Source organism: Sphaeramia orbicularis, chromosome 17, assembly GCF_902148855.1.
Source record: "Sphaeramia orbicularis chromosome 17, fSphaOr1.1, whole genome shotgun sequence".
Lineage (NCBI taxonomy): Eukaryota > Metazoa > Chordata > Actinopteri > Kurtiformes > Apogonidae > Sphaeramia > Sphaeramia orbicularis.
The window spans coordinates 33,519,878-33,536,941 of NC_043973.1; the positions used below are offsets into that span (position 1 = coordinate 33,519,878).

Here is a 17,064-nt window from a genome sequence, read left to right on the forward strand (position 1 = left end):
AATGCTGCAATCTGTATGATTCTGCTGAAAAACAAGATTAAGATGACATAAAATCACCTGAAAAGCATGATTAAGATGATACAAAGTCACCTGTGTTCCTTTATTTACACAAAAGAAGCTCAGTTCATTTGAATTCAGTTGCAATGAGCACAGTGTTTAACCTGTAAAATGTGTCCCTTATAAATGAACTTTTCTTTCCTGCTCCACTGGTCAGATGTTGTTATTGATCATTTGTGTAAGTGAACATGTATATTTATCATTCCCATCTGTAACCAGAGCTTTGAGTTTAGAACCACTGAATGGCGAAGTCAGGCTTTAGAGAAATGAGCTAATACGTACGGTGTTCTGCTATTTTGATTGAATTCAGTGAAATGGGACTGAGCAGTATTTTCATCCAGGTCTGACTCTTTATTTACTTAAGTGAAAGTTCATATTATTTTAACAGGTAGATGATATGTCATGGTAGCGGTGTAGGAGGAGAATGGAATCCTCACTACGCATATTGCCCACACACTGATTCATAAATTGCTGCATGTGGGCACAAAATGCCCTCACACCTGGAGCTGAAGCAGTCATTTTAAGGCAGAAGAAAGTCCAATGTGCTCTACAGCCTGGCATGAGTGAATCCAAATTGGACAAAAACCATAACAGAAGCACTAAACCCAGACGTAAAGACATAGATCTGCTGTTGCTCTGTGTTTACAGAGCGTTTACGGCCTTTTGTAGACTCCAACAGACCTGCGGATGCCTTTTATACAGACAGTTAGAGCAGACCATCAGTTTTATGGAGACTCCTACTGTGTTTATAGCAGTGGGCACCGCGGCTCTGTGGGCACTATGAAGGAGGATAATGTTTGTGTCCGATGCTGCAAACCACAACTGCTGGTTTATTTGGTGGTCATACGGTCATATTTACGGTACATAAATTAATAAAAGCAGTTCATGGAAAATCTGTCCTGGAATTACTCTGTGTGTATTCAATAAATTCATTTTATTTTTGACCATGTTGAAGACTGATAACACCGCTATAGACCCTGGTGCTTCAGTCTGTGTTTAATTCTAACTTCGTTGGACTGGGTTTGTTTTGGACTCATTGGGCAGAGGTTTTTCAGGATTCTTCACCTTCGGGGTAATCGGCACTAGTTTGCAATTTGGACGTTGGCTTTTTGGAGAAGTGACCATATCTGGAGAAAAGGGGCGTAGTAGTAGTAGTTCTGCTATTATTAAACTACACACACACATACAGTCGTTGAAGAAATTATTAGATCATCCAAAGTCATCAAAAACAACGGTTCTGGAATCCAGTCCTAACTCCTGTGTGTGTCATGGGACTAAAACAGACTGAAAAGAAAACATGGAATGAATAAAAGCACTGTTTTTGTCAGTACAATGACACAGATACTGATGGAAGAACTGAAGGGATTTGGGTTTTTATCAAGAAAAACATGTTAAATGGATAGATATCAGCTGTGAAATTAAAGTTTTATGAGCTAAAATTAAACTACTGTGAGCTGTTTGAGTTGTTCTCATTATATTTGTCCAAACAAATGGATCTTTAGTTGGACCAGGAATTAAAACGAACAAGAAACTGAAGAAAACAAGGGCGGTCTAAGAATTTTTTCTGCGACTGTATATATAATAAAAATACTGTAGATATTACAGGGTGGGGAAGCAAAATTTACAATATTTTGAGGCAGGGATTGAAAGACAGTGTATGACCGATTAGTTTATTGAAAGTCATGAGAATTTATTTGCCACAAGAAAATGTACATAATAGAAAATGCTTTTATTCTATGTGTCCTCCTTCTTTCTCAATAACTGCCTTCACACGCTTCCTGAAACTTGCGCAAGTGTTCCTCAAATATTGGGGTGACAACTTCTCCCATTCTTCTTTAATAGTATCTTCCAGACTTTCTCCTAATAGTTTTGCTCATAGTCATTCTCTTCTTTCCATTATAAACAGTCTTTATGGACACTCCAACTATTTTTGAAATCTCCTTTGGTGTGACGAGTGCATTCAGCAAATCACACACTCTTTGACGTTTGCTTTCCTGATTACTCATATGGGCAAAAGTTTGTGAAAAAGTATGGATAATAGTGTTAGGTATGATTATGACATCAATATATGTTTGGTTTCAAAACAATTGACGCAGTGCCTGCTGAGAAAAAAACAACTAAATGTTCATTGTAAATTTTGCTTCCCCACCCTGTATATCATAACATCATATAATTACTCTTTTATTTTTATTATTACTACTTGACTATTTATGTAACATAATGACCACAGCCATCATTATAATGTACAATACGTATAATATGTAATATGTATATGTAACTACCTCAACATTCATTCATCTTGTGCAACATAATCATTCCCACATGTAACATAAATCCATCTGTGAATATTAATCACCATGTGCACTTTCATTATTCTGTATATATTCAACCGTCCTGTGCAGTACATTCTTACATTTTTTACATTCTCAATTCTATCCTTTTATCTTGATATTGTATATAAAACTAACCACACTACCTTGTGGGACTTCATCAGTACATATTTTGTACCTTATATTTTATATATAATCACCTGTTTGCACTGAAAAGGAGAAGCTCTCTAATCTCGTTGTACATTCCGTATAATGACAATAAAGGGCATTCTGTTCTTTATTTCTACTTGTACTTTCTAATGTGCAATAGCCTGTTTTACACAACTTTTTAAATCGCTATTGTTATTACTATTTTCTTTTGTTGTGTAATATTTCTTATATGTGTACATTCCATGTTGTGCTGCTACTGGAGCATTCATTTCCTGAGGGCTCTGCCTAAGGGATCAATAAAGTTCCATCTAATCTAATAGAATCTAACTAGTTTAATGGTTTGTTAAAAATGTCATCAAGTGTTGCGCAACTAAGTCATTTTGCAATATTAGCGGTACCTATTAATCATGACTACAGTGGCGCGGCCTGTCAGGAAAAAAAAAAAAGTTTCATTAAACAAAGCAGAACTCTGAAAGTGAGGCTCATCAATACAAACTTGTCAATCAACGTCCGATGCAGCAGACGTGGAAGCTTCTGTTTTACCTGAGAAATACCACACCTTCCAGACTATAAGCCACACCCACCCTGTCTCCAACGTCTCACCATCGCTTCACTGATGCCAAGCTTACGTGCAGCAGCTCTATTTCCTTCTTCGTCAGCCGGATCAATGGTTAGCCCAGAAAACATAAATTAGCCGCATCATTTTAGACCCGTGGGTTCACAGTGTGTGGAAAAAAGTAGCGGCTTATAGAGCGCAAAGTACGGTAGGAAGTTCATGGAGGAAAAAGTTATAGATGGACCACCAGATCACAGATTAGAACTTACAATTAAAAGAATAAGACTGAAAAGATGCTTGGAAAAACAATATTTACTTAGTACATTAACCCTTTATTGGGCAAGTGACTATTTTTGATCATTTCCGCACACAATTACAAGACAGTGAAAGTAACAGTTCCAGTGAGGACAGTGAGTCCACAATCTGAGGTCCAATGTGGTTTCCAGGGTCTGTCAGGTCCAATGTGGTCTACAGGGTCTGTCAGGTCCACCTCTAATGGGGTACTCATGTAAGGACTGATGTTAAAGGGGTCATGTGGATGTGGACAGGGGTCTGGACCAGCACTAGTGTTGGTCTAATGTTCTAAATACATGTTCCTTTCACCTTACATGTGCTTTTCTTGTATCTTTTATATATTGTTATGGTCTGGCTCGGGGACCACAACAAAACAATCAAACGGAGGACGGAGGACCAATGCTAAACGTGATTTATTTTACAAAGTAACAAATAAGTGCCAACGAAACCATAACCAGAACACAAAGTACAATAAAACAAAAGGTGGCTCGGGCTGAGCATCCAGCTGGTGGCAGAGAGAGAGCGCGGTCTGGACAGCCATCCTTTGTAGACTGGGAACCAATCAGCCGCAGGTGTTCCCGATTCCCAGGCTCCGCCTTTACGCACACTTACTGTACTAATGCATGGGAAGATAGCATAACCACAGACACACAGACAGGCAGCACAGAGGCCCTGGGGCCGTCACAATATACTGCTGCTAATTTAGTAAAGTAAAGTAAATTTTATTTATAGAGCACTTTTCACAGACAGAGTCACAAAGTGCTTTATCAATTCAAATCAGAATCAAATTAAGTTTACAGAGACCCAACAGAATCCTTCAGGAGCAAACACTTGTGATTGGTGACAGTGGTGAGGAAAAACTTCCCTTTAACGGGCAGAAACCTCGAGCAGACCCAGACTCCTGAAGGATGGCTGTCTGCCTTGACCAGTTGGGGTTAAAGAGAGAGAGAGAGAGAGTAAAGGAGGAGAAAAGAGAGAGCGATAGAGATATAGAGAGACTGGGGGGGGGGGGGGGGGGTGACACATGGAGTATGTTATGATGAATACATAGAGTGTAATCAGTCTGTGGTGGTCCTGGGTCAGGTGGGAGACTAAAAAGCCTTTTTGAACAGAAGGGTTTTGAGGTGTTTCTTAAAGCTCTCTACAGAGTCCATGGACCGTAGGTGTAGAGGCAGGTCATTCCATAGACGTGGTGCCACAGCTTTAAAAGACCTGTCACCGCGTGTGCTAAAACAGGTCCGTGGAACCATCAGCAGGTGCTGTCCTGAAGACCTCAAGCTACGAGTTGAGCTGTAGGGCTGGATCAGGGAAGCAATGTATGCAGGGGCCTGGCCATGTAGGGCCCGGAAAGTTAGCACAAGAATTTTATATATATATTTTTTCCACCTATGGGTAAGGAACCAAATATAGTAACTTCATTGACCTTGATTTTCTACATGACAATACAAGATTTTGAAAACTTTCACCAAAGTAATACAGTCTTGTTCTGTCCTCCAATAACACACTAAAGGTGAAATGTTGAATGTCCCAGTATTTCTGAGTGTCCTGTAAAGGGTTAATGTACGTCTGGGGAGCTGAGGCTGTGTGGAGTAAATCCCAGTGGTCATCAGCGCTATAACCAACACCCACATTGGCCTCATTTTGGAGTAAGGGCCTTGACCTTTGACCTGGTCACTTTTTGACATGTAGGTCATTTCCTTTGAAATGAGGACCAGTGCTGTTCTGCAGAAAACCACACACATGCAGCGTGACCAAAGCGCTCCACACGCTCGGTTTGTTTCTGATGCAGATGACCTTATTTCTACATCTGTCCTGTTTGATTGATGGGCTGTGCTGTTAAAGCTGCGCTGCCTGAGCTGGTTTGGCATCGTATAGTAATTCAACCGTTTTTCCCCTGTCAGCGTATTGTGATTCAAGTGGTCTGAGACAGGAAACTAGAATACTTTGTAAAGTATGTTTGAAGGTATAACATACAAATGCTTTTACTGGAGGGAGGGGAGTGTCGGGCCTCTGACTGTGCTATGTGTCATAGTTATACCTGCATTATGGCAAAAAAAATATGGGGTGTGACAGGATTTGAACTCTGAAAGAGCCTAGGGCTGTGTACTGGCAACAGTCTGATGATATGATAAAAATCACAATACTAGGATCACCATATGATATGTCGAGATCATCAGTATCATGATACTGTTAACAAGGCGATATTTTTGTTTTTTTAAGGATTAGCCTGTTTCCTGGAAAAACTGGATTACACCAAAAATAAGCACAAATACTAAACACATTTTTATTTGATCAGAACAAGATCTAATGTATCACAAAACTGTTCTCTGTAAAAAGTCAAAGTGCAGGATTTGGATAAATAAAGTTATAATGTGGCTTTGCCTGTACAAAAAAAACACACACAAAATAAATACATGAAATGTGGTTTTAGAGACATTACAGTGTAAGATCCTGCACAAATATTCATATTCTATTAGTTGTTAAAAGAATACATAGTGTACAGTCCCTGAATCATCCAACATTAGAACTTTATTTTTCTGTAATCCCAGCAAAGGAACTAACATCTGCCTCTTTCAGACAGTAAAAAGGGCTTTTAGGATGCTTGAAAAAAAAACAATATTTAACGAAACAGCATAATCAGTTTCAAAAAACTGCATGTATGACCTCCAATATCACAGTACTACTTTTGTAGTGTACAAACAACAGAGCAAAAATACCCATGTGAATATATAAATAAACAAAAAAAACAAACAAAAAACAAAAATGAACCTCCACCATGTCTGCATTTGAATAAATACCTAAAAATATCAATACAGTACTTTTTAATATCACTACAGTATTGTGAAATGATATATTGTAGAACCGATATTTTCGTACACCCCTAAAATAGCCCCGTCTTCTTACAGGGTATTGATATGTCCTGTTGGTTAGTTTGAACTTGCTAATAAAGCTGTACTTTTTTGAATGCTTTGTGATTGTGTGTGGCATGTGTCCCTCTGAATATCAGGATTATTCCCTTCACTCATTAACTAAAGCTTTTGGAGCTGACTACTGTGACAAACTGGCATTCAACTTAATATGACTGACCTTTACAGCAGCGCTTGTTCTTGTGCTGAAGTTCCTGCATTTAAAGTTTCTCTGTGACTTTACATTATTATGTGCTCCCTGTATTTGAAGGAGTTGTGTTGACATGTAGTGTATTTTCAGGGTCTTTGGTTTTTTTTTTTGTGGTATATTTGGAATAAAACATTAACTTAAGGGGCTCATATTTATCTAAACCCACTTTTCTTAGTCTGTGCTTCATTTCTTTGTGTATTTGGACTCTAATAGTTCAGACAGTTTGAATTTGAACCCTCCAGCTGCTGCAAAGCTATCTTTATATTCATTTAGGCAAAAATCCAGTGGATTTCTACAACCTGTTTGAATTCCTGCTTAATGTGTTACGTTTTATAACTAGTTACGTCGTGACATTTGCACATGTCAGGTTCAGACTTCTGACGAACATTTCTCAGAGTTCGACATAATAGTTTATCAGCAGCAGCGGCTGTAGTAAAAACTGAAAATATGTCCAAACTTGGAGCCCATTACCTAAAATGTTCAGTTGTTGATTGTATTAAGTGGCTGAATGGGACTGAAAGCATGGGCAACAACCTGGAGGGGGTGGGGCCTGAAGTGTCTCATTTGCATTTAAAGGGCCAGTGCTTCAAACCACCTTTGTGGTGTCATTAGTCAGAAATGGTGTTGCAGATGGACCTGTGGAGTTGAATGAATGAAGAATTCAGAGCCAAGCAGAGCATTTACAGTTGATGGAGACCACAGGGACACGAGGGAAAAGGAAGAATTTCTTAAAAAAAAAAAAAAAAGCACACCAAATATCACTCCTTTAAATCCTCGATTAAATAATTTGTCAGCTTTATTTTTAATATTGTTTTCAACTCTGCTGCAAAACAAGTCCAGTGCATGTGTGTCAGTCGTCCTCCAAACCCAGACTACATGTTGAGAACACAGACATGAGTCTGTCCACGGGTCTGTTCAGGCTCATAACAGACGTACATGCAGTTCAGTCCACGGCTGAACAAAGGCCTTCTGATTACCCACCGCTCATCCTCTCATCCCTCTGGAATTGTACATCTCAGACCGTTTGAGCACTCGCTGACACTGATTGGTCAGTCATTTTCCTTCACCTTTGTGCTCTGGGATTCTTTCCCACATCACCTCTCATTCCTTATTTCAGATTCTTTCCTCACAGATAAGACTTTACTCCTTTGCTTTCTTTTCATTTGTGTTTCCTACTCTTTCTATATCGTTTTTCCATCCTTTTGGTTTCGTGGATCATCTGAATGTCGTGCGTGTTTAGTGGTCTAATTCCATTTAGCTCAAAACAGGTTTAGAAACATACGCTTTTTTACTTTCTCTTTGTAACTATTTTTAATACTGCACAACAGTTTTTAGATCATGTAAAATGTTCAAATTACTGGGTTTGCAAAGGATGTGTTGTTCATTTATCCTCCTTAGAATTACCTCCAATTGCTCTACAGTTGTGGCCAAAAGTTTTGGTGGTGACACACATTGACTTTATTCATAAACATGATTTATTTTCCAATTAAAGTCTTTGAAACTTATTAAACACTTATAATTATTCAACCACAGAAACTCGTGGGGAAAAAATGTAAATGAACTGTATCAGCAAGGTTTGCAAAAACAAGATTTGTGCCATTGTCACTTTAGTATTTGTGTTTTTTTTTTTTTTTTTCTAAAGCCCATTTCCACCGATAATAAAGTAGTAAATTATACTCCACTAACCAAGCAGTGAAATCCTCAAATTTATAGAGTACTTTGCACAGACTTTACAGATACACTGTAAAGTCAGGGTGAAATGTCATGTGTTTGGTATTTTTACACATTACTGAGGTAAATCAAAGACCAATTCTAAGCATTTTCTGGGTTTTAAGGACTTTTAATAGGAAATAAATCACATTTTTGTCAAAAAGTCAGCTTGTGTCACTGCCAAAACAAAAAAAAAAGACAAGCTGAAATGCATAATCAGTACAACTGGTTTTAACCCTTTAACAACTGCAGTCTCTGGGATTGCATTTTGCACTTTACACTATTCAAATTACTGTAACTCCTGAACTGTTCGGCTATCCACAAAACTCTGACAATGTTTAGGGGAGAACCACAGTGAAGGACAGATCCACTTCCATGGACAGACAGACTGTAGATGAACCAGGACTGATGGATGTCCATCTGCACATGGAGTTCCAGCCTGTACAGATGTACTAGGGTGGGGGGGCACATGAGGGGGTCCGTCCAGACAGGTGAGGGTGGGGGAGGAGGTCTGGGGTCACAGGTCAGGACAGGACACAGATGAGCAGTGTTGGGCGAATTACTTTTAAAAAGTAATTATAGTTACTAGTTACTTTCCCAAGAAAGTAATTAAATTAGTTACAGAATTACTCCTTGGTAAATGTAATTAGTTACCAGGAAAAGCAATTATTGCATTACTTTTTTGAAAAACCTTCAGATATGTAAAAGAAAACAGCAGATGCTCCTCCAGTTAATCCCACATCTCTTTTTTCAGTCGCTCCTCCTGATCCAGTGGTAAATGTATCCAGTCCAGTCAGTTAGACTCACTGATAACTCCTCCCCTAAATTAGCTGATAACTCCTCCCCTTAGTTAGCTGATAACTCCTCCCCTTAGTTAGCTGGAACATAGTTGCGTTCAGGTGCCTGTGTTGTGCTGGGACAACTCAAACTCGCAGATGTCATCAGTCGTTCAGGAGAAGGGGGCGTGGACAACTCAGACTCATGGACACACAGGTGAAGCATGAAGGCATTGTGGGTAATTTGAATAGAAGAACAACTCGTAAACAAATCAGTTCTCATCAGTCACTGAAAAGAGCCAGTCAAAAGACTGGAATCGTTCGTGAATGTCACACCTCTGGTGCCTGTCTGAGTCAGGACAGAGAACAGCTGATGTCAGTGCACAGTAACACACCACAGTTCACTGACACTAACGGGAACGGCGTTGGAACGTTTCATATAGTAATGATAGCTGTTACTGGAATTTAAGGCCGTTATTTCCAACACTGCAGATGAGTCACCTCAGATCCTGTCATCATTGGGCCCCAGGGGGCTACAGCTGAAACAGCAGTGACTCCCCCAGAGAGGAGTGTGGAAAAGGGACACCAGGTGAACAGTGATGAACAGACGAAGTAAACTATTGGAAATTATAAGTACAGACAAAGTGGTACACAGTAACACACACGCACATACATACACATGCACACACAACTCAACACAATGCAGTCCAATAAAGGTACGTTTTTAACTGTTATTAAAAATGACTTCTGATGTGGTATGTCATCAGGGAGGGTGTTCCATTTTTGTGGGGCATAGACACTAAAAACTGCCTCCCCTGTCTTGGATCTGGTGGGAGGGACCAGTAAGTTTTCACTGCCTGTTGACCAGAGTGTTCTTACCGGGGTGTAAGTGATGAGCATATATCGAAAGTTAAGTTCTTTGTGAAAACAAAGGTGCAAAAGAATTAGCAAGACATTTTCTGACACTTGTATTGTGATATAGGCGACACAGTGGAGCAGAGGATAGACCTGGAGCCTCAGACAGAAGGACCTGGGTTCAATTCAACACCAGGCCATGGGGGTGGGGCCTTTAGTCCATGGGGGTGGGGCCTTTAGTCCATGGGGGTGGGACCTTTAGTCCATGGGGATGGGGCCTTTCTGTGTGCAGTTTGCATGTTCTCCTTGTGTCTGTGTGGGTTCTATCTAAATCCCCCATAGGTTCTATCTAAATCCCCCATAGGTGTGAATGTGACAGTGGTTGTTTGTCTCTAAATGTTCAGTCTGTGATGAACTGGTCACATGTCCAGGGTGAACCCCGCCTTCACCCATAAGTAGCTGGGATAGGCTCCGCCTCTGTGACCCTAGTGAGGATAAAGTGGGTTCAGAAAATGAATGAATGAGTGAATGAATGAATTCTCTTGTGAAGAAAACCTGAGGACCCCAGGCGGCCTGTTCTGATGGCAGTCTTAGTGTCAAATGCCTCCATGTTTAGGTGTAGCAGTTACAGCTGCAGCAGGAGTTGTTGGCAGTGCTGAGCAGTGATGAATAACTTGACCTCATAATGATCATATAAACCTGGTAAATGAAATGTGTGGCCTCAGTAATGTATAATCAGCGGTATGTCCCTTTAAGGTAATAGTATCAGTGAACATACCGTACCTGTGCTCAGATAACACCAGCAAGAAACATCTGACACAAGCAATTCAGACACAGAATATCTGAGCAGTCAAATGGAAATGACACTGTCCCATTTCAGACAAGTGCCTCCCATAGCTCCAGTCCTCACTGCTTCAGCTCAGTCGTTTTTGCCCTTTAATTACATTTGATAAGAGGGAGCATTCTGGAGACTTCTTCCTGACTTGTTCTGTTTTTTATTTGTTCTCTCTCTGGTCCATTTGTGTGAGGACAGAGCCATTCTTCTGTTAGAAAGCTTTTCCTTTCTGGAACACAGCACACACAAACAGAGCCGGTGCCTCGGCTGTCACCTCTGTTCATTTGACATCAAAGCCATTGTATTCAAGCTTTTAATCATGTGTTGTTGGAATATTGCAGCCTTGTCTCTGCTCCGTCTTTGGAGACAGTCATTGTTAGTCGGAGGATTGTTAGTCATCCAAAAACAGCGAGAGAAGACGAGCACGATGGCATCTGATGGCTGTTAAAACTAAAGTGTAAATATGTAATTCCACCGAGGCTCATGTGTGGACTATAGTCCTGCAGTTAGCATTGACACAGATGATTTCCTCTGGTTTGTCCAGCTGACGGTGTGTCATCTGAAGGGTTTCAGAGGTCTGTGCAGATCCAGCTCATCATGAAGAACTGAAGAAAACTGACTTTTAAATGGGAATTTCCAGGGCAGTTTTTTTTACATAGAAATGAGGGACACAGTGGTGCAGTGTGGATAACACTGGTGCAGTGGATAACACTGGTGCAGTGTGGATAACACTGGTGCAGTGTGGATAACACTGGTGCCCACAGACAGAAGGTCCTGGGTCCAATCCAACACCAGCCCATGGCCCGTGTGTGCAGTTTACATGTTCTCCTGTGTCTGTGTGGGTTCTCTGCGGTACTCTGGCTCCTCCCACCATCCAAACACATGCTCTGATAGGTTAATGGGTTCATCTAAATCCCCCATAGGTGTGAATGTGACAGCGGTTGTTTGTCTCTATATATTCAGTCTGTGATGAACTGGTCACATGTCCAGGGTGAACCCCGCCTTTACCCATAAGTAGCTAGGATAGGCTCCGCCCCTGTGACCCTAGTGAGGATAAAGCAGGTTCAGAAAATGAATGAATGAAAGAAATGTTCTTACTCACTAGAAGGAACTTTCCACTACTAGTTTTTCATTGCATTCAATTTTTACCGACTGTGTCATTGTAACCAAAAGTTTTGGCAGTGACACAAAATGACTTATGATTTATTTGCCAACTAGAAGCACTCGGAGAGCGCAGACCTCCGCCAAGGCTGATCAGTGGCCCCCCCTGTGGGCCCCCCCACGCCAAGGAGGTTATGTTTTTGCCAGGGTTTGTTTGTTTGTTTGTCTGTCTGTCTGTCTGTCTGTCTGTCTGTCCGTTAGTGTGCAACATAACTCAAAAAGTTATGGACAGATTTTGATGAAATTTTCAGGGTTTGTTGGAAATGGGCCCCCCCGTGGCCCCCCCACCCCCGATCACCACCAAAATTTAATAATTTCTTCCTTATCCCATTTCCAACAAACCCTGAAAATTTCATCAAAATCTGTCCATAACTTTTTGAGTTATGTTGCACACTAACGGACAGACAAACAGACAGACAGACAAACAAACAAACCCTGGCAAAAACATAACCTCCTTGGCGGAGGTAATAAAAGTCTCACTTACAAACACTAATTGTTATTGTAGTTCATTGTACCTCAGAAGCACAGGGAATAATGGATAAATAAACTATATCAGTAAAGTTGTTCTCTGTAGACACACAATAGGTTACAACAGTAGAAAACTTGGTTCTATTTATTCTGCAAATGTTGAAGTTTCTTTTTTTTGTGCTGTGATTGTTGAAACTACTAACAGACACTGAGCTTAACCCATAAAGACCCAAACACCCCCCAGCAACTAAAAACATCTACTGATATAAAACCTGTTGATCCATTAATCCTATCGATCCTTGTCAATAATTGGTGTTAAATACAGTTTATCATCTTTTCATGGTCATCAGATATGACCATATGTACCTACCTATGTAATGTATAGGCTATAAACTCGATCAGACCCACTCCCCCTGCTCAACAACGTGTTACAGATTGCGCGCAGGGGGCCTCCTGTGGGGGCAGGAGGGTCATGATAATGTAAAGGGGTGTTTGATCCAAAAAGGCTGCGAAACGCTGCTCTACAGGGTGTATAAAATTACCCCCAGTTCTGCTTTTGATAATTATTGTAATGTTCTTTTCTGGTCGTCTGTAGGGGATTGGAGGATATTCGTCCACATTTACAGACCCAGGTTTACATGCATGAGTGAGCAGGAGCAAACTGAGCAATCCAAGTTCAAACTGGTTTGAGTGAAGTAGTGGTGGGATTTAAATCCAATCAAAGCTCATGGGAGGGGCCAATGGGCATCCATCTTGTTTTCCACCAAACTGCCAGGTTACAGCGTTAACACTGTGGACACCATGTCAGTTTCATTTCTTTACCCATGGCAGCTGTTCCTGCCTTTCAAAGTGAATTCAACTGGTTTAGGCTGAAAATGTCACTGAGGACAGGATGGGTTAGGGTTAGAGTTAGGGGTAACTCTAAAAACTATACCCAAAATATATAGTTTTTTTTGATAGACCCTGTAAAGCATCTGTGAAAATCACGCTCTATGCTAGTTCCAGTTTAGTAGCTGAATGTGCTACTGACAGATTTACAGTAATACTTCATCATTTCTTCAACAGCATCAGCAAAAGCACACATTGTAAAAACTGCAACTTAACCTAGACTAAACCCAAACAGTTAAATCAGGACAGACACTAAAATATCACTGTCAACAGACTAAAATAACCTACGAACCTGTGACACCACAAACCCACGGCCCAGTACATCTATAAAATATTATATCTACACTGAAAAACGGTCCATTCAAAGCAAACGTTAGCTGAGTAGCACAGTTTTGACAGCGCTGCTATCCATCGTTTTAATGACACCATCTGTACGTCATATTCCAGATCGATCACAATCAAAACTGGTATGTAGCTAATATTAGCTGTCAGAGTTAGCAGCGATTATATCGATATTGGTATAACCTACAGATCCGTCATTGACATTCTGACGTTCCAGATAGGGTCAGTGTCAGGAAAAATGCACATGTTATGGTAATTCATGACATACTTGTGTAAATCGGGGTCACGTGAGGGCAAAAATATTGATTTGGGTGGTCTTGGTGTTCGGGTTATTGATGAAAAATCAGGGAACCGCTGCTGTAATAGAAATAATACATCTGTTTTGTCCAAAAAAAAAGAGAATTAAACTATCAGATCTTAGTTTTTTGTCCAGTATCCAGTCTGATGTGCAGCGTAGACTTATTATGTTCACTCCACTGCTGTCATTTTTGTGATTTGTACATAATCCCAGTTGAGCCCCATGTTCTATAAACACTGAGCCATAGTTAAAGTCATAATGGCTCAGCTCGTATAAAGGACCAATAAGCATAAATACAACACTATCAGTCTGAGCATATTTGTTGAATTCACAGTAAAGCAGTGTGTAAACTGAATATTTCGAATAAATGATGCTAATGATGGTTTGTCTAGACTGAGAGGCTGCTCTGAATACTGAATGAATGAAAACAGTAATGAAAGAAAGTCGTTATGGAGCAGCTTTTCAGTCTGCAATATTTACTGTTTAGAGAAGACAATGATAAAGGAGTGCGTTTTATACTCTGATGAAGCAGTGTGTTTTATATCGAGCAGAACAAAACATTACAATAGACTAAAAAAAACAAAGAAATGTCAGGGTAAGTCATTAAGATGCAAGTAAAAGACAAAAAAAAGAGTGATGATACGTCTCACATCTCTACATATCTACAATGACCAGTTATGGAATTCAGCATTTTTCCACTGCTATTGTTTTTTTTTATCCATGAAAATCAATCAAAAAACCAAAAACTCTGCAGCAAAATCTGTTTCTTTACCCATAGCATCATAAGTAACCAACAATCGATTAAGAAAATTCACTTTTATTTATATCTGATACCAGTGCTGTTTGTATCACTCCAGTTTTTTTGCGAAAACTGATGATACATGTTGAAATGTTAAATGAAACAAAGAAAGGCTGAAACAGTAGTAGGATGTATCTCAGAAATGTGCATTGTAGAAAAAGCAGTAAGAAAAAAGTCAATAGTGCTCAGATTCAGAAAAAAAAAAAAAAAAAAAAGCTTTATTACCTGGAAACACCAGCGTCTTTCAGCATCATGTGACATAAAATAGGTCCCAGAAAATTTACTGCAAAATAACAGATAACAAATATTAAAAAAGAAAGAATAATAAGAAGGACAAACAATGATACAGAAGAGAAAAGAGATAAATTAATTAGAGAATTAGACACAGACTTGAAAATGATCATTATACTCTATATTATACAGTATTATGTTATTATTAGTAGTAGTATTAGTAAGAGGTACTTGTAAAAAGATGATATATGGACTATCATCTGTGTGTTTTGTATTGTTTTCTAGTATTGTATCCAGTATAATATATGGTTACTGTTATATTTTTGCATATTCTGCTGGTCCTGATGTTTACACACTACATACACAGTGTGATTTTGTTTTTGCTTTGCTATTTAGTGCAACACTCACTATTAACATTTTTTTTCTGCAATTAAAGGTTTACAAAGTTTTATGTTGGAGTTTCTCAGGTTTCTGTCTTGATGTGGAATAATCAGTGTCATATCAGCCGTGAAAAACAAATCAAAACCTGGGTGAAGATGGGATGGGGGCGGGGTTTGATGTCTGTAGAGTTGTGTATTAAAGGGGGGTTCAGAACATGTACATGTCAGATGTCGCTTTTCCATTGGACATCTGCGCAAAACTTTACCCATATTTACTAAATGTGGAAAAAACACAACTGTGTAATGTTGGTTTTTTCCATTAAATCACAAATGTGATGATTTGTTTATTTATTATCCCAAGATGACACGAGAAGTCATTCCATAAACAGAGACGAACGTAAATATGGTGTTGATTTACAGATATATTCATCATTATTATTCTATATTATCCCTCTATGTCGTACTAAATTAAAAATGATGATGTTTTCCTGGTGTGTCCACACATACACACGTTTCTTCTTCTCTTGTTGTAATGTACATCATCTGTTTTTTAAATTCACTCTAGTTGTGATAAAAGCTCTTTATTGCAGTTTTGTGTGATAGACCATTTATGCTACGCCTAAAAAACCACCTCTAACCAGCCAAAACTTTGAATTGAAAAATGAGACTTTTGGCGAAATTGTCATTTTTCTGTTAGATACATTTGTAATTAAGTTATATTTGGGCGATTTGAGGGTCAATGGAAAAGCGACTAGAGTATTACAAATAAGGACTTGTGTGATTTTGGAGCGGTCTGGACTGCTTGAGCCTTATTTTTATGTTTTCATTTTAAAATTTTCTAATGTTAAAAGTCTCATCTGCCTTTTGCTCATCTGGTTAATTTTTCCTCATCCATGATTCCATCTAATGGTGTTTGTGTTGTTGGTCTGTGCAGAATCCTGCCCATGAAGCAGGGCATTCTGCTGGGTCAGTACCTGGGAGCCTTCAACCTCATGGACCACTTCAGGGGACGATCCAGGAAACAGGAGTAAACCAGGACCAAAGGGAACCGTGGAAGTATTCAACTTGTCCATTTTACACCACACCTGCCTGTGTGCTGTTGAGCCAGGCAGGAAAAGAGTGAAATCACATGGGCTGTGTTAGACTTTGAGGCCTTTATCATTTCAACATCCCATAGGTGAATTCAGATTATTGAATGTCATTACTTTTATGGATCTTCCAGTGTATAATCTGTGTTCTAAGCACTAATAACCATAATGTATTTGTTTTTACGTTATCATTAGTCTGTATAATATATGACCATCAATAATTATGCACAGTAAAGTAGAAAATATACATGACACATTAAAAGTGCAGCTCAGGTTTTATTTAATTGCCATTTTAATCTAATATTCCATCAAAGTATTGATCATCTACACAGTTTTTACCTCAACAGTAAATGGCCATAATGTTGTATAACCGACAGAAACCAAAATATCCACTTTGAAGGCGCACAACAGTTCTTTTCCAAACTGTGCCAAACTTCAGTGGTGAGATATTTTTGGAAAGCTTCGCTAACTTTCATTACTCTGAGCTTTTCTTCTGCTTCTCCTGTGAAATGACACATTCATTAGTCACTTCTTGTACTAACGCACACTACCTGCAGATAGAAGCCCTTATTACAGATGCACTGATTGTCATTTTCATGATGGATTTTTTTCCACAGATTTCCAATTTCCTTCCTCTTTTAAAAATCGACAGCATACATGGGTGCTTCTATGAAACTGGGTCCATGCCCGCTCGACTCAGGTCCTATTCCTGCAGAGCGTTTCCATTCC

General features: G+C 39.4%; 1 protein-coding gene across 1 annotated transcript in view; it reads left to right on the plus strand.

The window, feature by feature from the left end:
- Positions 1-16,372, plus strand: part of LOC115436799 (epidermal retinol dehydrogenase 2) — a 64,538-nt gene extending 48,166 nt beyond the window's left edge. Inside the window, exon 7 of the mRNA XM_030159738.1 lies at positions 16,182-16,372. Within this exon, the coding sequence (XP_030015598.1) occupies positions 16,182-16,278 (97 nt within the window). The 3' untranslated portion in view covers positions 16,279-16,372. The remainder of the gene's footprint in view (positions 1-16,181) is intronic.
- The last annotated feature ends 692 nt before the right edge of the window (positions 16,373-17,064 follow it).